General features: G+C 44.4%; 1 protein-coding gene across 1 annotated transcript in view; it reads left to right on the top strand.

The window, feature by feature from the left end:
• Nucleotides 1-19,732, top strand: part of LOC103391545 (titin-like) — a 180,669-nt gene that overhangs the window by 149,086 nt on the left and 11,851 nt on the right. The window contains 28 exon segments of the mRNA XM_025063701.1: nt 1-5,582; nt 5,664-5,960; nt 6,062-6,649; nt 6,754-7,056; nt 7,141-7,437; nt 7,782-8,069; nt 8,156-8,455; nt 8,570-8,721; nt 8,814-8,964; nt 9,050-9,349; nt 9,459-11,225; nt 11,336-11,629; nt 11,717-12,004; nt 12,087-12,386; nt 12,483-12,817; nt 12,925-14,656; nt 14,743-15,045; nt 15,539-15,850; nt 15,948-16,238; nt 16,325-16,624; nt 16,744-16,885; nt 17,016-17,179; nt 17,302-17,604; nt 17,755-18,036; nt 18,131-18,724; nt 18,818-19,108; nt 19,197-19,496; nt 19,578-19,732. The exon segment at nt 19,578-19,732 is cut by the window's right edge and continues 145 nt beyond it. Of these exon segments, the coding sequence (XP_024919469.1) occupies nt 1-5,582; nt 5,664-5,960; nt 6,062-6,649; nt 6,754-7,056; nt 7,141-7,437; nt 7,782-8,069; nt 8,156-8,455; nt 8,570-8,721; nt 8,814-8,964; nt 9,050-9,349; nt 9,459-11,225; nt 11,336-11,629; nt 11,717-12,004; nt 12,087-12,386; nt 12,483-12,817; nt 12,925-14,656; nt 14,743-15,045; nt 15,539-15,850; nt 15,948-16,238; nt 16,325-16,624; nt 16,744-16,885; nt 17,016-17,179; nt 17,302-17,604; nt 17,755-18,036; nt 18,131-18,724; nt 18,818-19,108; nt 19,197-19,496; nt 19,578-19,732 (16,411 nt within the window).

Here is a 19,732-nt window from a genome sequence, read left to right as displayed (position 1 = left end):
AGCTATCTCTGCTGCAACCAAGGATAGCATGGTTATCGAGTGGAAGCCACCCATCAATAATGGAGGTAGCCCCATCTTAGGCTACCACCTTGAGAGGAAAGAGAAGAACAGCATCCTGTGGACAAAACTCAACAAGCTGTTAATTCCGGAAACCCGTTACAAGACCTCAGAGCTGGAGGAAGGTATTGAATATGAATTCCGTATATATGCAGAAAACATTGCTGGAATCAGCATAGCCAGCAAGGTGTCTGAGAGTACTGTTGCCAGAGACCCCTGCGACCCACCAGGAACTCCAGAGGCTATTGAAATTACCAGAAATCATGTAACACTGCAGTGGACAAGACCTCAGTATGATGGTGGCAGTGCCATAACTGGATATGTAATTGAAAGAAAGAAATATCCTGATAACCGCTGGATGAAAGCCACCTTTACAAACATCCTTAATACCCAATTTACAATCACTGGCCTCACGGAGGATTGTGTTTATGAATTCAGAATCATTGCCAGAAATGCTGCTGGCATTTTTAGCCCTCCTTCTGAGAGTACAGGACAAATTACTGCCAAAGATGAAATTGAGCCCCCAGGAGCAACCATGGATTCCAAATTCAAGGATCTGACTGTTGTTCATGCTGGTGAAACCTTCACCATTGATGCTGACTACAGTGGCAAACCTATACCTGAGGTCATCTGGATAAAGGATGGAAAGGAGATTGATAAAGCTACACCAAGAATGGAGATCAAGACCACACTCACACGTACCATCCTGACAGTAAAGGACTGCATTCGAGTTGATGGCGGCCATTTTATTCTCAAACTTGTAAATGTTGGAGGAATTAAGATGGTTCCAGTAAACGTCAAAGTTTTGGACAGACCTGGTCCTCCAGATGGACCATTGGAAGTCAAAGGTGTTACATCTGAAAAATGCTACCTTCATTGGAACCATCCCTCACATGATGGAGGGGCTAGCATTTCTCACTACATCATTGAGAAGAGAGAGACTAGCCGCTTATCTTGGACAATAGTGGAACCTAAGATTCAAGCCATCAGCTACAAAGTCACTAAATTGCTGCCTGGCAATGAATACATCTTTAGAATCACTGCTGTTAACAAATATGGTGTTGGTGAGCCTTTGGAGTCTGAGCCTGTAATTGCTCGTAATCCCTTCACCTATCCCAGTGCCCCCTCCACCCCAGAGGCCAGCGCTGTCACTCGCAACTCCATTGTGCTTACCTGGGAGAGGCCAGAGAACAATGGAGGAGCTGAAATTGAAGGATATGTCCTTGAAAAGCGTGATAAAGATGGCATCAGGTGGACCAAATGCAACAAAAAGAGGTTGAGTGATCTAAGATTTAGATGTGCTGGCCTAACTGAAGGCCATTCCTATGAATTTAGAGTCTCTGCAGAAAATGCTGCTGGTGTAGGTAAACCAAGTGCACCATCTGAATATATCAAAGCCTGTGACGCCACCTATCCACCTGGACCTCCAAACAACCCCAAAGTCACTGACCATTCTAGCACTACTGTTTCCCTGTCCTGGTCAAGGCCAATCTATGATGGCGGTGCACAGATCAGTGGATACATTGTTGAAATGAAGGAGGCAGCAGATGACGAGTGGCTGATGTGCACACCGCACACTGGTGTCACAGTTACTCATTACACTGTGAAGAAACTTAAAGAGAATGCAGAGTACAACTTCCGCATCTGTGCTTTTAACCATGAGGGTGTGGGTGAGCCAGTTGTCTTACCTGGTTCTGTAATTGCTGCAGAGAAGCTAGAAGCTCCGGAGATTGAACTTGATGCTGACTTGAGAAAGATGGTTAATGTTCGTTCCTCTGCGACCCTACGTTTGTTTGTGCCCATAAGAGGAAAGCCTGAACCAGAGGTCAGATGGGCTAAAGCAGATGGAACTTTGAACGAACGTGCCCAGATTGATGTCACCAGCTCTTACACAATGCTGGTCATTGAGGATGTTAACAGATTTGACACTGGAAAATATGTTCTTACATTGGAGAATCTTAGCGGCTCTAAGTCAGCTTTCATCAATGTTAGAGTCTTGGACTCACCAAGTGCCCCTACAAACCTTCAGGTTAAGGATGTTAAGAGAAATTCTGTTTCCATCTCCTGGGAGCCACCTTTGATTGATGGCGGTGCTAAGATCTCACACTATATTGTGGAGAAAAGAGAACAGAAGAGGATGGCTTTTACCAGTGTCAGCTCCAACTGCGTGAGAAACTCCTACATTATTTCAGACTTACAAGAGGGAGGTCGATACTTCTTCCGTGTATTAGCTGTGAACGAGCTTGGAGTAGGTCTTGCTGCCACCACAGATCAAGTCAAGGTTTCTGAAGCTCCTTTGCCTCCTGGTAAGGTTTTCCTTGATGATGTTACTCGTCACACTGTTTCGCTTTCTTGGGAAAAACCAGATCATGATGGGGGCAGCAAGATAACGCACTATATTATTGAGATGCAACCAAAGGGAGAAGACAGATGGTCTGTATGTAGTGAAGTCAAAGCACTGGAAGCTACTATTGGTGGACTTGCAACTGGAGAAGAGTACTCCTTTAGGGTTATTGCTGTAAATGATAAGGGCAAGAGTGATCCCAAACCCCTTGCTGCTCCTGTAGTAGTGAAGGACATCACAGTGATCCCCACAGTTAGCCTTGTATATCACACATACAGTATCAAAGCAGGAGATGACCTCAAGATTGATGTTCCCTTTAGAAGCAGACCTGACCCAGATGTTTGCTGGAAAAAGAATGGCCAAGTACTGAAGCAGACTACCAGGGTCAATGTTCTATCCTCTAAGACCTCATCCAAGATCACCATCAAAGATGCAACGAAAGACGATGTAGGAAAATATGAGATTACTTTGACTAACTCAATTGGAACCACAACAGCGGAGGTTTCTGTAATAGTCTTGGACAAACCTGGCCCACCCAGCAACATTAAGGTGGATGAAGTGAGTGCTGACTTTATCAGTCTCAGCTGGGATCCACCTACTTATGATGGTGGTTGCCAGATTAACAACTACGTAGTAGAAAAAAGAGATACTACCACTACCACTTGGCAGATTGTCTCAGCCACTGTTGCTAGGACATCAATCAAGGTTTGTCGTCTTACTCAGGGAACTGAGTACCAGTTCCGTATTGCAGCTGAGAACCGTTACGGTAAAAGTCCTGCCATCGACTCTGTTGCTGTTGTTGCTCAATATCCATTTGAGCCTCCAGGTCCACCAACCAAAATAAATATCACCAATGCCACTAAAACTAGCATGCTTGTGGTTTGGGGTAGGCCTGCAAGTGATGGAGGAAGCCCTGTTATTGGTTATCATATTGAATGCAAGGACCAGAGCAGCATTCTGTGGACCAAGGTCAACAGAGGACTTGTGGCTGAGAACCAGTTTAAGATGACAGGAATTGAAGAGGGACTGCAGTACCAGTTCAGGGTGTATGCTGAGAATGCTGCTGGTATTGGTCCATGTTCTCAGGCATGTGAGCCTGTTGCAGCCAGAGATCCATGTGAACCTCCACATAACCTCAGAGTCACAAACATTACTAGAAACTCTGTTTCTCTGTTTTGGGAGCGGCCAGAGTATGACTTTGGAGCAAAAATTACTGGGTACATTGTTGAACGTAAAGAGCTTCCAAACGGACGCTGGCTAAAATGCAACTTCACTAATATACAGGAAACCTACTTTGATGTGACAGGCCTAACTGAAGATGTCACATATGAATTTCATGTTATAGCTAAAAATTCAGCTGAGCAGCTAAGCGCACCATGCGAAAGCACTGGTCCTATTACAGTTAAAGATGATGTAGACCCGCCCTCTATCAGCATCGATGACAAGCTCAAACAACTGGTTATCGTTAAAGCTGGTGACATCATTAAATTCGATGCTGAAATTACAGGCCGTCCACTTCCAGTTGTCTCATGGTCTAAGGATGGAAAGGAAGGTTCAGCCAAGGCTAGGTGGGAAATCACCTCCACAAATTTCGCAACGTCCCTGATTGTCAGGGATATTATACGCAGGGACTCTGGCCAGTATGTCCTCAGTTTGCATAATGTGGCTGGAACTAGATCTGTTGCTATCAACTGCAAAGTTTTGGATAGCCCCGGGCCTTCTTCAGGACCTTTGGCAGTGTCAGGGCTTACAGCAGAGAAATGCACTCTTACATGGGGACCTCCACAGGAAAACGGTGGTGCAGAGGTTATGCACTACATTGTGGAGAAGCGTGAGACAAGTAGACTTGCTTGGACACTTGTCTATGGAGACATGAAGGCAACCACTTGCAAAGTGACAAAACTACTTAAAGGAAACGAGTATATTTTCAGAGTCAGGGGTGTCAACAAATACGGAGAAGGTGAAGCTCTGGAGAGTGATCCAGCTAGGGCAACTGATCCATATACTATTCCAGCAGCACCCACAAATGTCCAAGTCACTGCAGTTACCAGTGAGGCGATGACCATTTGTTGGGAGAGACCTGTTTCTGATGGTGGCAGCAGTATATCTGGCTATGTCATCGAAAAGAGAGAAAAGACCGGTCTTCGTTGGTGTCGTGTCAACAAAAAACCAGTTTATGACCTTAGAGTCAAAGCTTCACATCTTCGTGATGGCTGTGAATATGAGTACAGAGTGTTTGCTGAGAATTCGGCAGGCCTCAGTGCCCCCAGTATTCCTTGTCCACTCACCAAAGCTGAAGACCCACAGTTCCTGCCCTCACCTCCTGCTAAGCCCAAAATCATTGACTCAACAAAGACCACTGTTACCCTGTCATGGAACAAGCCATTGTTTGATGGTGGAGCCACCGTGACTGGCTACAGAATTGAATACAGAATTGCTTCAGATGATGAATGGTTTGTTGGAGTCCAAAATACTAAGAACACTGAGTTTACAGTTGTGGGTTTGACACCTGGGTCCGAATACGTGTTTGTTGTCAGGTCTATTAACAAGATTGGACTCAGTGAGCCCAGTGAGGATTCTGATAAACATGTGGCCAAAGAAAGGGAGGAGGAGCCAATGTTTGACATTAGCAATGACATGAGAAAGACTCTTATTGTGAAGGATGGAAGCTCTTTTACAATGACAGTGCCCTTCAGAGGCAAACCCATCCCCAGTGTAACTTGGGCTAAACCTGATATTGATCTCAGAGTTCGTGCTGTTATTGACACCACAGACACATTCACCTCCATCACATTAGAGAGAGCAACTCGAAACGACTCTGGCAAATACACAGTTACCTTGTCCAATGTTGCTGGCACCGCTTCACTGACACTCAATGTCCGAGTTTTGGACTCCCCTGGACCTCCAGCCTGTGTTGATGTTAAGGATGTGACAAAGACCTCAGCTACTGTGACGTGGGATACTCCTGAAAATGAAGGAGGTGGACCAGTCAAGACCTACATCGTTGATTTCCGTGAAGCCAGCAAAAAAGGCTGGACCAGGTTGACAGACACCTGCCACAGACTCACATACAAGGTGACAGACCTGCAGGAGGGAGGCGTTTACTTTTTCAGAGTGACAGGCCAGAATGAATATGGTGTTGGTGTTTCTGCTGAGACCAAAGAAGGAACCAAAATCACAGGTATTCTGAGCAACTTTGGTGTGGTTTCCATACATGTGATTTAATTTTTTCAGGTTTATACATTATGACTTCTTTTCTCAGAAAAACCAACCCCACCACCTAAACTTGGAGTGACTGAAGTGACCAAGGAGAGTGTGTCATTGGCCTGGGCCAAACCAGAACATGATGGTGGCAGCAGGATTACAGGCTATCTGGTGGAGACCCTAGAGAAGGGTCAAGAGAAGTGGATGAAATGTGCAGTAACCAAATTCACCCATTTAACTGTCTCGGGGCTAAGGGAAAATACAGAATACTTCTTCAGAGTCCGAGCAGAGAACATTGCTGGATTCAGTGACGTAAAGGAAATGATCGTTCCTGTGGTGGTCAAGGACCAACTAGGTAAGTATCAGAGTAATTGAATTTTTTTAAATTATATTTTACTTTGTTTTCTAAAATCAGCTACTAAGTATGTCAACTATTTTGTTTCTTCTGTGTTTAAGAACCTCCTGAGATTATTATGACAGACTTCCCACATAACACGGTGTATGTTCGAGCTGGATCTACACTCAAGTGTGAGATTCCACTAACCGGGTGTCCACTGCCTAAAGTCACTTTGTCTAAGGATAATGTGATGCTGAAGTCGACAATGAGATTCAACTCTGAAGTCACTCCTGACAGCATTAAGATCATTCTGCGCGAGAGCATTGCTGGTGACTCCGGGCGCTATGACATCACTGCCTCAAACTCTAGTGGAACTACAAAGGCCTCTTTGAACATTGTGGTTATGGATCGTCCCAGTGCCCCTGTTGGACCAGTGGAAATATTTGATGTTACAGAGGACAGTGTTAGTCTGAAGTGGCTCCCACCAGCTTATGAAGGTGGTAGCCCTATTACTAACTACATCGTTCAAAAGAGAGAGACAACCACAGCCAACTGGATGGACGTCTCTTCTGCTGTGGCTCGTTGCACCATTAAGATTTTGAAGTTGGCCACAGGTTTGGAGTACCAGTTCAGAATCAAGGCTGAAAATAGATACGGAATTAGTGAGTTCCTTGATTCACCGACAGTCACTGTCAGCCTTCCTTACAGTAAGTGTATTTTTTATTTGCTGCACTCATTTGTGGTTATTGTTCTTTCACAATATGTTTTGTTTATATGTCCAAACCCACGGAATCTGCTTTCTACCATTCAGCTATTCCAGATGCTCCAGCAATGCCTGAAATCACTGCAGTAACACGAGAATACATCACTGTTGCTTGGAAGGAGCCTAAGTCAGATGGTGGCAGCCATGTTTTCGGCTACCATCTCCAGATGAAAGACAAAAACAGCATTCTCTGGCAAAAAGTCAACAGAATGATCATCCGTGCTACACACTTCAAGGTCACTAACATTCATGCTGGACTTATTTATGAGTTCAAGGTGGCAGCAGAGAACGCAGCTGGAATCAGTGCCTTTAGCAAAGTTTCTGATGCTGTACTAGCTATTGATGCCTGTGGTGAGTTGAAGCTCAGAGAAAAATAAGTCAATGTTTCATTTTGTTGTGTGTTTATTTCTAATGAATGTTTCCTTTTCACAACAGAACCACCGGTTAACCTGCGTATTAATGACATCACCAAGAACACCATAAGTCTCGTTTGGGAGAAACCCAATTATGATGGTGGATGCCCCATCGTCGGTTACAACATTGAGAAAAGAGAGGGTACAAGTGCTAAGTGGACCAAGGCTAACATTACCAACGTCACAGACACCCGTTTCTCTGTTAGTGGTCTGACCCAGGATGAGACCTACGAATTCAGAGTCATGGCAAGGAATGCAGTTGGCTCTATTAGCAACCCATCCATTACTGCTGGGCCAGCTACATGTGTAGACACCTTTGGTGAGTAGTCTTGTTTTACAGCAGTTGGCATGAAGTGAAAATTAGGTAAATTAGCATTAAGTCAGTAGCTGTTAGAAAATTAAAATCTTACCCACAATCTTTTCCTCATTTTCACAATCCTCGTTTGGTGTTAATGAGAAAGAAAAGTCTGTCTGTTTAAATATTTCACTTACGGTACTTCATTTTCAGTAGCCCTCTATCCACTGTGACAAAATACAAAGATAGAAGCTAAAAGTGTTTTTTTTCCATAAATCATCATAGCCCAGGAACAAGGTTTTCAAAGAAATGTTGAGAAATGTTTTTGACAACAATCTGGCTAATAATCTTCTAATGTGTTAAAACAGGTGCACCAGAGATTGACATACCTCAGGAATACTTTAGTGAGCTTAAACACATGGCTGGATCTGATGTGCAGCTGAAGTTCAACATCAAAGCCAAACCTGCTCCCACTATTGAGTGGCTTAAGGACAACATTGAGCTTGAATCCAACACACAGCTGTCATTCCAACACACCTTTGACTCCACAAGTGTGTTATTGAAGGACACCTCTCGCTTGAACTCTGGTACCTATGAGGTCCGGGTAAAGAATTCTCTGGGATCAGCCTGTGCTGTTGTTAGGCTGCTCATCCAAGGTATCTTCATTTTTTATTATAACCTAATGTGTCATTTCAATGTGTGCTCAATAGATCCTAAAATGTTGACATGTTTTTCTTTGTAGACAAGCCTGGGCCTCCCGCAGGAGATATTCAGTTTAAGAAGGTCACAGCTGACAACATCACCATAATGTGGTCTCCACCTGCTGATGAGGGTGGTGCCATGGTGACTCATTATATTGTGGAGAAGAGAGAGACCAGCAGGATCATGTGGTCCATTGTGTCAGAAAAAATGATCGACTGCATTGTCAACGTCGGTAGACTTATCCAGGGCAACGAGTACATATTTAGAGTCCGGGGAGTCAACAAGTACGGTGTTGGAGACCCACTAGAGTCTACACCTGTCATTGCAAGAAACCAATTTGGTAAGGGAGATGGTCCAATTACAGTATATTACCTATAATCTTAAATGCATATATAAAAATTCCAAGTAAATGTTTTAATAATGAATTGATCACCTGTTTATTTCTTTATCACAGTTCCTCCCAGTGAGCCATCGAAGCCCAAAGTAACCATGATCACCAAGTCAACTATGACAGTTGTCTGGGAAAGACCAGCAATGGACGGTGGTAGTGACATTGATGGCTACTACCTAGAGAAGAGGGAGAAGAAAAGTCTGCAGTGGTTTAAGGTCTGTTTGTTTACCTTCACTTTCACTTCCTCCTTTTTTTGCTTTAAACTAAGGAAAAATCATGTAACAAATTATGTAAATTGTTTGTTCAGGTGGTGAAGGGAACCATCAGAGACACCAGGCAGAAGGTGACTAACCTGCTGGAAAACAATGAGTACCAGTATCGGGTTTGTGCTGTCAACAAAGCTGGAGCTGGAAATTACTCTGTGGCTTCGGACCTTTATAAGGCATTTGATCCTATTGGTATGTGTATAGTTCCTATTAGAATATTATTGTTTTTTCTTAATTATACTTTAGACTTAAACTTATATTATATTTGCTTACCCAGACCTGCCTGGAGAACCATCCAAGCTTCGTGTTGTTGACTCCACCAAGACTTCCATCACTCTTGGTTGGGAGAAACCTGTCTATGATGGCGGAAGTGAAATTTTGCACTACATTTTGGAACAAATGAACTTTGAGGATAAAGAATGGGTGACAGTCAACCCACAGGTCAAGACCTGTGAATATGTTGTATCCAACCTCAAACCTGGTGCCTACTACTATTTCAGAGTCTATGCTGTCAACTGCAAGGGCAAAGGAGAGGACATCAAAATGTACCAACCTACTCAAGCAAAAGACATCCTGGGTTTGTATTGGAACTATAAAAGGTTTTCAGAGAATATTGGAGTGGTTTTAAAATATTATATAATTCTGATGGTTCCTAACTAGTGCTCCTTTTATTTTCTCACCAACAGAGGAAGCCGATTTGGACTTGGACGTTCCCATGACAACCCAGTACACAGCAAGGGCTGGCATTGATGTGTTGGCATTCATCCCCTTGAAGGGACGCCCTGCCCCCAATGTCACCTGGCGACGTGGTGAACGCAACATTGCTGGAGACAACCGCTATACTATCACCAGCACTGAGCGGGCCACCACTCTCCTCATACCTAAAGTCACTCGTGATGACTGTGGCAAGTACCTGCTGGAGATTGAGAATGGTGTGGGAGAACCAAAGATCGTCACTGTTTCCTTAAGGGTTCTGGACAGTCCATCAACCTGCCAGAAACTAATAATCAAGAATGTCACTAGAGGAAAGTTGACCCTTAGTTGGGAGGCTCCCCTAATTGATGGTGGGTCACCTGTTACTAATTACATTGTTGAGAAGAAGGCCTCCACCATGAAGGCCTACCAGGTCATCGCCTCAGAGTGTGCCAACACTTCTTTTAAGGTCTCAGGCCTGGAAGAGGATATAGCTTACTTCTTCCGTGTGTCTGCAGAAAATGAGTATGGTGTGGGTGATACTTGTGAGACCTCTGAGCCAGTTAGAGCCACAGAAACACCCGGAGGCGTAAAAGACCTTGTTATGGTGGATTCCACACATACCTCTGTTACACTACAATGGAGCAAGCCAGACCATGATGGTGGCAGCCTCATTACAGACTACTTAATTGAAAAAAGACCCAAAGAAGATCCCACGTGGACTCTGGGTGCTACATGTAAGCGATGCAGCTGTGAAGTTACAGGACTGAAGGAGAACACAGAAATGTTCTTTAGAGTATTTGCCAAAAACGAGAAAGGCCTCAGTGACTTCACCCAGATTGGTCCCGTTAAGGTTATCAACTTCATCATTCCACCTGAGGCCAACCTCAGCGATTACCCTAATGGAGAACTAGCAGTTCGCGTAGGCCAAAACATTCACATTGAGCTACCATTCAAGGGTAAACCAAAACCTGCAATTAGCTGGCTCAAGGACAACTTCCCGCTGAAGGAAAGTGACACGGTTCGCTTTAGAACCACTGATAATAAAACTTCAGTCACGGTCCGAGGAGCCAAGAAGGAGGATGCAGGCCAATACACTTTGGTGCTGGACAACAGAACCATAAAGAACTTCTTTGACATAAATGTTATTACTCTTGGACCTCCATCAGTACCAATTGGTCCAGTCCGCTTTGATGAGATAAAAGCTCAGAGTATCATCATCTCCTGGGATGTGCCAAAAGAAGATGGAGGTGGGGAGATCAGTTGCTACAGTGTGGAAAAACGTGAGACCTCCCAAGCTAACTGGAAGATGGTCTGCTCCAGTGTTGTCAGGACCTCATTTAAGATCCCCAACCTGATCAAAGGAACCGCCTACCAGTTCAGAGTACGTGCAGAAAACAAGTATGGAGTCAGCGAACCACTCAACTCTCCAGAGATTATTGCCGAACACCAGTACAAACCTCCAGGTCCTCCAGGAAAGCCAGTGGCTTTCAATGTTACCAGTGATGGTATGACAATCAAGTGGGAGTCACCTGAGTTTGATGGAGGATCCCCTGTTTTGGGCTATCATGTGGAGAAGAAGGACAGAAACAGTCTGCTGTGGCAGAAAGTCAATTCGACCATCATATCCAACAGAGAATACAGAATCATTGGTCTCTTGGAGGGACTGGAGTACTCCTTCAGAGTCTATGCAGAGAACAATGCAGGACTTAGCATTGTTAGCGAGCAAAGCAAGCATGCACGTGCTATCTCCCCTGTCGGTAAGTACACAGTATTTAAAATATGCTTTATTAAAATATGTTTAATTCCTATATAGATATTTTTGACTTGCCGTTCACTCTGTTATTTGTTCTTTTTTCTCTACCACTAGATCCACCAGGCACTCCGGTCTGCATTGATGTCACCAGGGACTCAGTAACCCTGCAGTGGGATGTCCCACACAGGGATGGCGGCAGCAAAATTGTGGCCTATAGTGTGGAGAGACGTCATGGAAGAGGAAAATGGTTGCGATGCAACTTCACTGATATTAGTGAAACACAGTTCACTGTGACTGGTCTGTCGCCTGGAGACAGATTTGAGTTCAGAGTAATTGCCAGGAATGCTGTGGGCACTGTAAGTCCACCATCTAATTCCTCTCCTTACATCATGACCAAGGATGAGAGCAGTAAGTTTATCATTTTAAGACATTCTCAAAAATATTTTTATAAATCATGTATATGTGATTCTAATTTATTCCTTTTTTTTTCTTTAGTTGCTCCTGAGATTACTTGGTCCCCAGACCAGGTTGCCAATTTGAAAGCCGGTGAGAATCTTAAACTTAGCTGCAGCATCAGCGGACGTCCTGTTCCACAGGTTGTCTGGTACAAGGATGGCAAGGAGATTGATAAGAGGACTATGATTGACATTGAGATCACCAGTGGAATCGGCACTAGCAGTCTGTTCATTCGTGACGTAAATAGGAACCATCGTGGTATCTACACTATTGAGGCCAAGAACAGCTATGGTACCAAGAGAGCTGACGTCAATGTCAGAGTACAAGGTTGGTAAAGTTATATGTTTTAATGACGCAGGGTTCTCAGCAATATTTTTTAACTTGGTATTTCCTTTGTCGTTCTCCCCAGATACACCTGGACCTGTTGAAGGTCCGATCCGTTTCACCAACATCACAGCTGATAAGTGCACAGTTTGGTGGAACCCACCAGAGAATGATGGTTGTGCTGCTATCTTACACTATGTGGTGGAGAAGAGGGAGACATCTAGGATCACATGGGCCTTGGTTACATCTAAGTGTGAAGCCTGCTCATTCAATGCCACCAACCTAATCAAGGGCAATGAGTACCAGTTCAGAATTTCTGCCGTTAACAAGTTTGGTGTTGGTAAACCACTGGACTCCGACGCTGTCATTGCACAAATGCAGTACAGTAAGTAAAATCCATCTTGTAATATCAGACTTGCTTCACAGAAAATACACTGATCTAAACTTTTATGATTCTAACTCCATTACTACCCTGTTTTAGCTGTGCCTGAAGCGCCAGGTACCCCAGATGCCACTCATCTTACTGGAGACAGTATAACCCTTTGCTGGACCAGACCCAGATCAGATGGAGGCAATGAGATCAAGCACTATATCCTGGAAAGAAGAGAGAAAAAGAGTCTGCGCTGGTTAAAGGTTTCTTCTAAGAGGCCCATCACTGAACTAAGGCACCGTGTCACTAACCTCACGGAGGGCAACGAGTATGAGTTCCGTGTTATGGCTGAAAATGGTGCAGGCATTGGTCCATCCAGTGGAACCTCCAGGCTGTTTAAGTGCAAAGAGCCCACAAGTGCTCCAAGTGCTCCCACAGTAATAAAGGTAGGGTCAACTTTTGTCAGTTTTCTATGGCATTTGTATACCAAATCCTGAACCTTAAAAAAAATCTGTAAATAACTCTAAAATAACTTTTTTTTCTCCAAAAACAGGTAATTGACTCCACAAAATCCTCTGTCACCCTGGAATGGACTAAGCCAGTCTTTGATGGCGGCATGGAAATCATCGGCTACAACATTGATATGTGTAAGGCCAGTCTGGAGGAGTGGCACAGAGTCAATAACCAGACTTGCATCAACACAAGATACACTGCAAAGGGCTTACTCCCCGGAGAGCTCTACAAGTTCAGAATAAGCGCTGTCAATGGTTCGGGACAGGGTGAAGCCTCTGTATTGCCCCACTCTGTTCAGGCTCTGGACAGACTGACATCTCCAGAGATTGACATTGCTGCCAACTTCAAACAAACACACACTGTGAAAAACGGCGGTTTGGTCTGCCTCAGCATTAACTTCTTTGGCAAACCTACTCCTCTTGCAACCTGGTCGAAGGTGAATGGTGAGCTGCCTGTCATGGCTGACATCAACACAACAGACTCATCCTCCACACTGAGAATTGAGAGTTGCACAAGGTATGATGCTGGCAAATACACCCTATCTTTGGAGAACAACAGTGGGCACAAGTCGATCACATTCACTGTTAAGGTTCTAGACACACCTGGACCGCCAGGGGCCATCACCTTTAAAGATGTCACCTGCGGAGCTCTGACACTGTTGTGGGATGCTCCAATCAATGATGGTGGATCCAGAATCCAACACTATATTGTGGACAAACGTGAGGCCAGTCGCCTGACCTGGCAAGAGGTCAGCACCAAATGCATTCGTCAAATGATCCGAGTGACAGGTCTAGATATTGGTGTCCCATACATCTTCAGAGTCATTGCTGTCAACCAGTATGGACAAGGAGAACCTCGTGAGATGATAGAGCCTGTCACTGCCACTGAAGAACCTGCGTCACCAAAGAGGCTAGATATTGTTGACACCTCTAACTCTACAGCCTCATTGGTGTGGTTGAAGCCTGAGCACGATGGTGGCAGTCGAATCAGAAACTACATTGTTGAGTTTAGAGCTAAGGGCACTGACAACTGGGTGTTGAGTGGGGAGACTAAGTTATTAAAAATGCTGGTGGAAGGTCTGATTCACAACACTGAGTATGATTTCAGGGTCAAAGCCCAAAATGACGCTGGAATCAGTGAGCCTCAATGCACCCACAGCTCCGTGGTCATCAAAGAACCCGTCATCGAGCCTACCGCGGATCTAAGCAGCATAACTAACCAGCTCATCGCCTGCAAGTTGTCCAGTAACTTCACCATTGACATCCCAATCAGTGGCAGGCCTGCACCTAAAGTTACCTGGAAGCTGGAGGAGATTAAGCTGAAGGACACAGATAGAGTTTCTATCACAACTACAACGGAGAGAACCACCCTAGTGGTTAAGGACAGCAAGAGAAGCGACAGTGGCAAATACTATTTGATCCTGGAGAACACAGCTGGTGTGAAGATCTTCACTGTGACAGTGGTGGTTGTTGGCAGACCAACTCCACCCAAAGGCCCTGTCAAAATTTCCGGAGTTTCTTCCGAGTCCTGTACATTGTCATGGTCTGAACCTGCAGAAGATGGTGGCAGTGAAATTGTCAACTACATTGTAGAGAAACGTGAATCTGGCTCTGCCTCCTGGCAGGTGGTGAATTCAAGTGTAAAGAGAACCACCATCAAGGTGACACATCTAACTAAGTACATGGAGTACACTTTTAGGGTGTGTGCGGAAAACAAGTTTGGTGTAAGCAAATCCATTGAGTCTGCTGCTGTTGTCATCGAGCATCCATTTGGTAAGTTCCTAGAATATGCACAAATGCTAAGGGGTAATGGCTCTAACAGACATAATAATGTTGAGTCATCCTTTTTCATTTTGCAGTTGCTCCAAGTCCTCCAACTCGACCAGATGTGGTGTCAGTTTCTGCAAATGCCATTAGCATCAAGTGGGATGTGCCATATGCAGATGGCGGCACCGAAGTAACCGGTTACTGGATTGAAAAGAAAGAGAGAAACACAATCCTGTGGGTGAGGGAGAACAAGCTGCCATGCTTGGAGTGCCATTACAAAGTCTCCAACCTGATCGAGGGCCTGGAATATCAGTTCAGAGTCTATTCCATGAATATTGCTGGACTTAGCAAGGCCAGCGAGCCATCCAGACCTGTCATGGCATTCAATCCTGTTGGTGAGTGAAACATTTGCTTCTCAACCCAAAAACATTTGACCTGCAACAAAACATGGTCATTAGAGGTTTCAGCTGGCACCCAGTCCCACCAATTTATATTTATAAGGATGCACTGATCCAACTTTTTTTTGGCCCAAATAAGCTACTATCTAATACCCTGGGTATTAGATAGTAGCTTATATCCAATACTGTTACAATATCAGGGTTAAAATGATAAACTCTTTAACTGACCCTGTAGAGCAGAGGTGTCAAACATGTGGCCCATGGGCCAAAACTGGCACGCTAAGGTGTTTAATACAGCATCTTAACAAACTTTATTGATTAAAAGAAAAATACAATTTTTTGTAAAAATCTTATTCGGTATAAAAAATACCACAAAAAACAATTCTCAACTAACTCAATATCAAATATGTGCATCTCTTTCCTTTATTTGGCTTACCAAGTTCAGGGTTTTAGTCTGATACACTAAACATCACCCTTTTTCTATGCTCAGATTCTCCGGGTAAACCTGAAGTGACTGATGTCAGCCACTCCTCCGTGTCACTCTGCTGGACCATACCGTTCAATGATGGTGGCAGCAAGATTGTCGGATACGTGGTTGAGAGAAAAGTTTACAGTACAAGTGAGTGGGATGACAACCGCTGGCTTAAGTGCAACTACACCACCATCACAGAGAATTACTTCACTGTGACCAATCTGGGAGAAGGAGAGACATATGAGTACCACATCATTGCCAAGAACGCTGCTGGTGTCCACAGTGCCCCGTCGGAGTCAAGCGGACCAGTTACATGCAGGGATGAATATTGTAAGTTTAAAAAATTCAACATTGAGGGATTTAAAAACAATGTTTGTAACGGTTACCATTGTACAAACCTCTCTTCTCTACTTGTACCTCACTGCAGGTCCTCCCAGAGTCGAGTTGGACAGCAAGCTGGTGGGTGAAACAGTTGTTGTCAACGCTGGCTCTGACCTTGTCATGGATGGAGCTGTTGGAGGCAAACCTGAGCCCACAGTCTACTGGGCAAAGGGTGACAAGATGTTGGAGCCTGGAGAAAAATACTCACTGACCTACACTGCCACCAGAGCCATGGCTGTCGTTAAGAACTGCGACAGATTTGACTCGGGTAGATACATCCTGACTGTCAAGAATGCCAGTGGAATAAAGACTGCCACCGTCAATGTCAAAGTTTTAGGTAAAAACAGTCAAGACCACAAATGTGTTCTGTAAGTGTTGTTAGATGTGTTGTGGAATTTTATCTGATCACTTCTCCTTTTGCAGACACTCCTGGTCCTCCATCTGACAAGATTGTTATCAGTAGAGTGACAGAGGAGAAATGTACAGTGTCTTGGAAGATGCCTCTGGAGGATGGTGGAGACCGCGTCACCCATTACATTGTAGAACGTCGCGAGACTAGCCGCCTCAACTGGGCTGTAATGGAGTCTGAATGTAAGACCCTGTCCTGCGTTAGCAGCAGACTGATCAAGAACAATGAATACATATTCAGAGTCAGAGGAGTCAACAAGTATGGGCCTGGTGTCCCTCTGGAGTCCGAGCCTATAATTGCCAGGAACGCCTATAGTGAGTATTACTTTGAGATACGTCAAATGGTTTTGTAACAATTTTGTAGTAAAACGAAAGCAAAATGGAACTCAAGTGTGTAAAACAGAGTCTGACACTTCTGATCTTCTGTTTTCCAGCTGTCCCATCACCTCCAGGAACACCGGAGGTTTCAGCAGTTGGAAAGGAGCACGTCATTATTGAATGGATGAAACCTGAGAGTGATGGAGGCAGTGAGATCAAGACCTACATCGTAGATAAACGAGAGAAAAGCAGCACCAGGTAAGAAATGCATTTAAAGCCCTGTGTTACAGTATGTAACCAATTAAAATATGATAATAATAATTATAAAAGAAATGCAAAATGTAATGTGTTAAGGCCTGTATTCAAGTATCCCCCTTTTCGCAAACAGGTGGACTCGTGTGAATAAAAACTACACCATCTATGACACTCGTCTGAAGATCACAGGTCTCATGGAGGGAATGGAGTACCAGTTCAGGGTTACTGCTGTCAATGCCGCAGGAGATAGCCAACCAAGTGATGCCTCACCTTACATCGTCTGCAAAGACCCAACATGTATGATCCTTATTTTAAATCAGTCCCTGGTCTTAAGATAATTTAACTTAAATTTTATGTTTGTTTGTTTTTTTTTTTTTATACACTAACCTTATTCTTTGTTCTCTGATCTATGCACACAGATACACCGGCTCCTCCTTCAACGCCTCGCATCACAGACACTACTAAGCGTAGCATCAGCATGACCTGGACTAGGCCCATGTATGATGGCGGCTCAGATGTCACTGGCTATTTTGTCGAGATCCTCGAGGAAGGCACAGAACAGTGGTACCGAGCAAACCTCAAGGCACTGAAGACCACCGAGTATGTTGCAGCTGGCCTGGCTGTAAACAAGAAGTACAGATTCAGAGTTGCAGCCATAAATAACAATGGCACTGGCGAGTTTAGTGAACCTACTGCTGAAGTTGAGCCTTCGGAGAAAATTGGTATGTATAAATTTATGGTTTCTATCTATCTAACCTATCTATTCTATCTAATAAACAGGGATATATAATAAAAACGGGAAATTATACAGAATTGTGTTTAAGGGTTTAATGTGTGTCATCTCATAATTTTTAAATTATTTACCTCATCAGAAATACCTGACCTGGAGTTGGCAGAAGATCTGAAGAAAACAGTGTGTCTGCGTGCTGGAGGAACCTTGCGTCTGTTTGTGTCTGTCACCGGCCGGCCATTACCAGTGGTGGGCTGGCGAAAGACAGGTGTTGAGCTTCAAAGCCGTGGCCTAATTGAAACCACAGATAGCTACACCTTGCTAATTGTAGAAAAGGTTAACCGTTATGACTCTGGAAAATATGTTGTGGAGGCAGAGAATCCTTCTGGCAAGAAAACTGCAACCATCATGGTCAAAGTTTATGGTAAGTCATTAGAAGTTTGTGTGCACGATTGCAATGTCATGCAGAATTGAATTGGCTCCAACATCATGCCTACCTGCTCTTGTCTTTTCGCCAGACACTCCTGGTCCACCAGGTTCCGTCAGGGTAAAAGACTACACCAAGGAGTCTGTTGTTATCACCTGGGACGTTCCGAGCATCGACGGTGGGGCACATGTCAGCAACTACATTATAGAGAAACGTGAAGCCAGCATGAAGTCGTATAAGACTGTTACTACTGAGTGCAGAAAGACACTGTACAGAATCACCGGCCTGGAGGAGGGTGTCCACTACTTCTTTAGAGTCCTGCCAGAGAACATTTACGGTATAGGTGAGCCCTGTGAGACTCCTGGGGCTGTTCTAGTGTGTGAAGTGCCATCAGTGCCCCAGAATCTCCAGGTTGTTGATGTTACCAGGTCTACTGCCAGCCTGCAATGGGAAAAACCTATGCATGATGGTGGCAGTAGGCTGACATCTTACATAATTGAGGCCTGCAAAGTGGGTTCGGACAGATGGGCTACCGTGGCCACAGTCAAGGCTGCTACAGTGAAACACACCATCCAATCTCTGATGGCGAACGACCAGTACCTATTTAGAGTCAGAGCCACTAACAGTAGGGGAGCAGGCGAGCCTGTAGACACTGTCACTCCTATCACCATTCAGGACATCAAGGGTAAGTAATGCCTCAACCAGTCCTAAATGTTTTAAATCCTGATACAAATGTTCACTTAAATCCTGATATGGTCATTTTAAAACTTAATTTCAGTGACGCCAGTGATTGACATGACCAACATCCCTCAGAAGATTGTCCAAGTGCACAAAGGCAGACCAATCGACCTCACCATACCATTCAAAGCCAAGCCTCAGGCTGAGTGTTCATGGGTCTTCAATGGATTAAAACTTATGGACACCCTTGAACGCATTAAGATTGACAGCACTGGCACATCCACCCACCTAGTCATACGCGAGACTACAATCAATGACTCTGGAGACTACATTCTCAAGGTGAAGAACGCTGTTGGAGAGGCCACTGAAATCATTAAGGTCATCATCTTAGGTAAGGAGAATCAGAAAACCGTTCACAAATACAGAATGTAAATAAAATATTGTACTGTACTTATCATGGTCATTTCTTATCTTTCCAGACAAACCTGGCATTCCATTAGGTCCAATGAAGATTGAGGAGACTGATGGTTTGTCTGTGACTGCCAGCTGGGAACCTCCAGAAAAGGATGGTGGTGCCAATATCAGTGGCTACGTGGTAGAGCAGCGTGATGCCCATCGACCAGGCTGGCTTACTATCTCAGAGTCTGTGACACGACCATGCTTCAAATTTACAAGACTTACAGAGGGAACTGAGTACGTCTTCCGTGTTGCTGCCATGAACCGTTTTGGCGTGGGTGGCTTCCTGCAGTCTGAGGTGGGGGAGTGCAAAAGTTTCAAAAGTAAGTTCTTTGGCATTCAAAAATTGTATATGGTGTGTTGAACTTATCCTTACCAGTAATTTCATTGCTGTTGTGATATAGCTATCCCTGGACCACCAAGCAGACCAGAGGTGGTTGATGTCACTCATGAGGGCATGACAGTTATCTGGCAACCACCCGAAGACAACGGTGGTTCCACTATTGCTGGTTACCTCATTGAGCGTAAAGAAACCAGTTCCAACAGGTGGATAAGAATC

The sequence above is a fragment of the Cynoglossus semilaevis genome, chromosome 16, assembly GCF_000523025.1.
Source record: "Cynoglossus semilaevis isolate Cse_v1.0 chromosome 16, Cse_v1.0, whole genome shotgun sequence".
NCBI classification, from domain to species: domain Eukaryota; kingdom Metazoa; phylum Chordata; class Actinopteri; order Pleuronectiformes; family Cynoglossidae; genus Cynoglossus; species Cynoglossus semilaevis.
The sequence above is the reverse complement of the archived record's forward strand: the minus strand, read 5'-3'. Positions and strand labels throughout refer to the sequence as shown.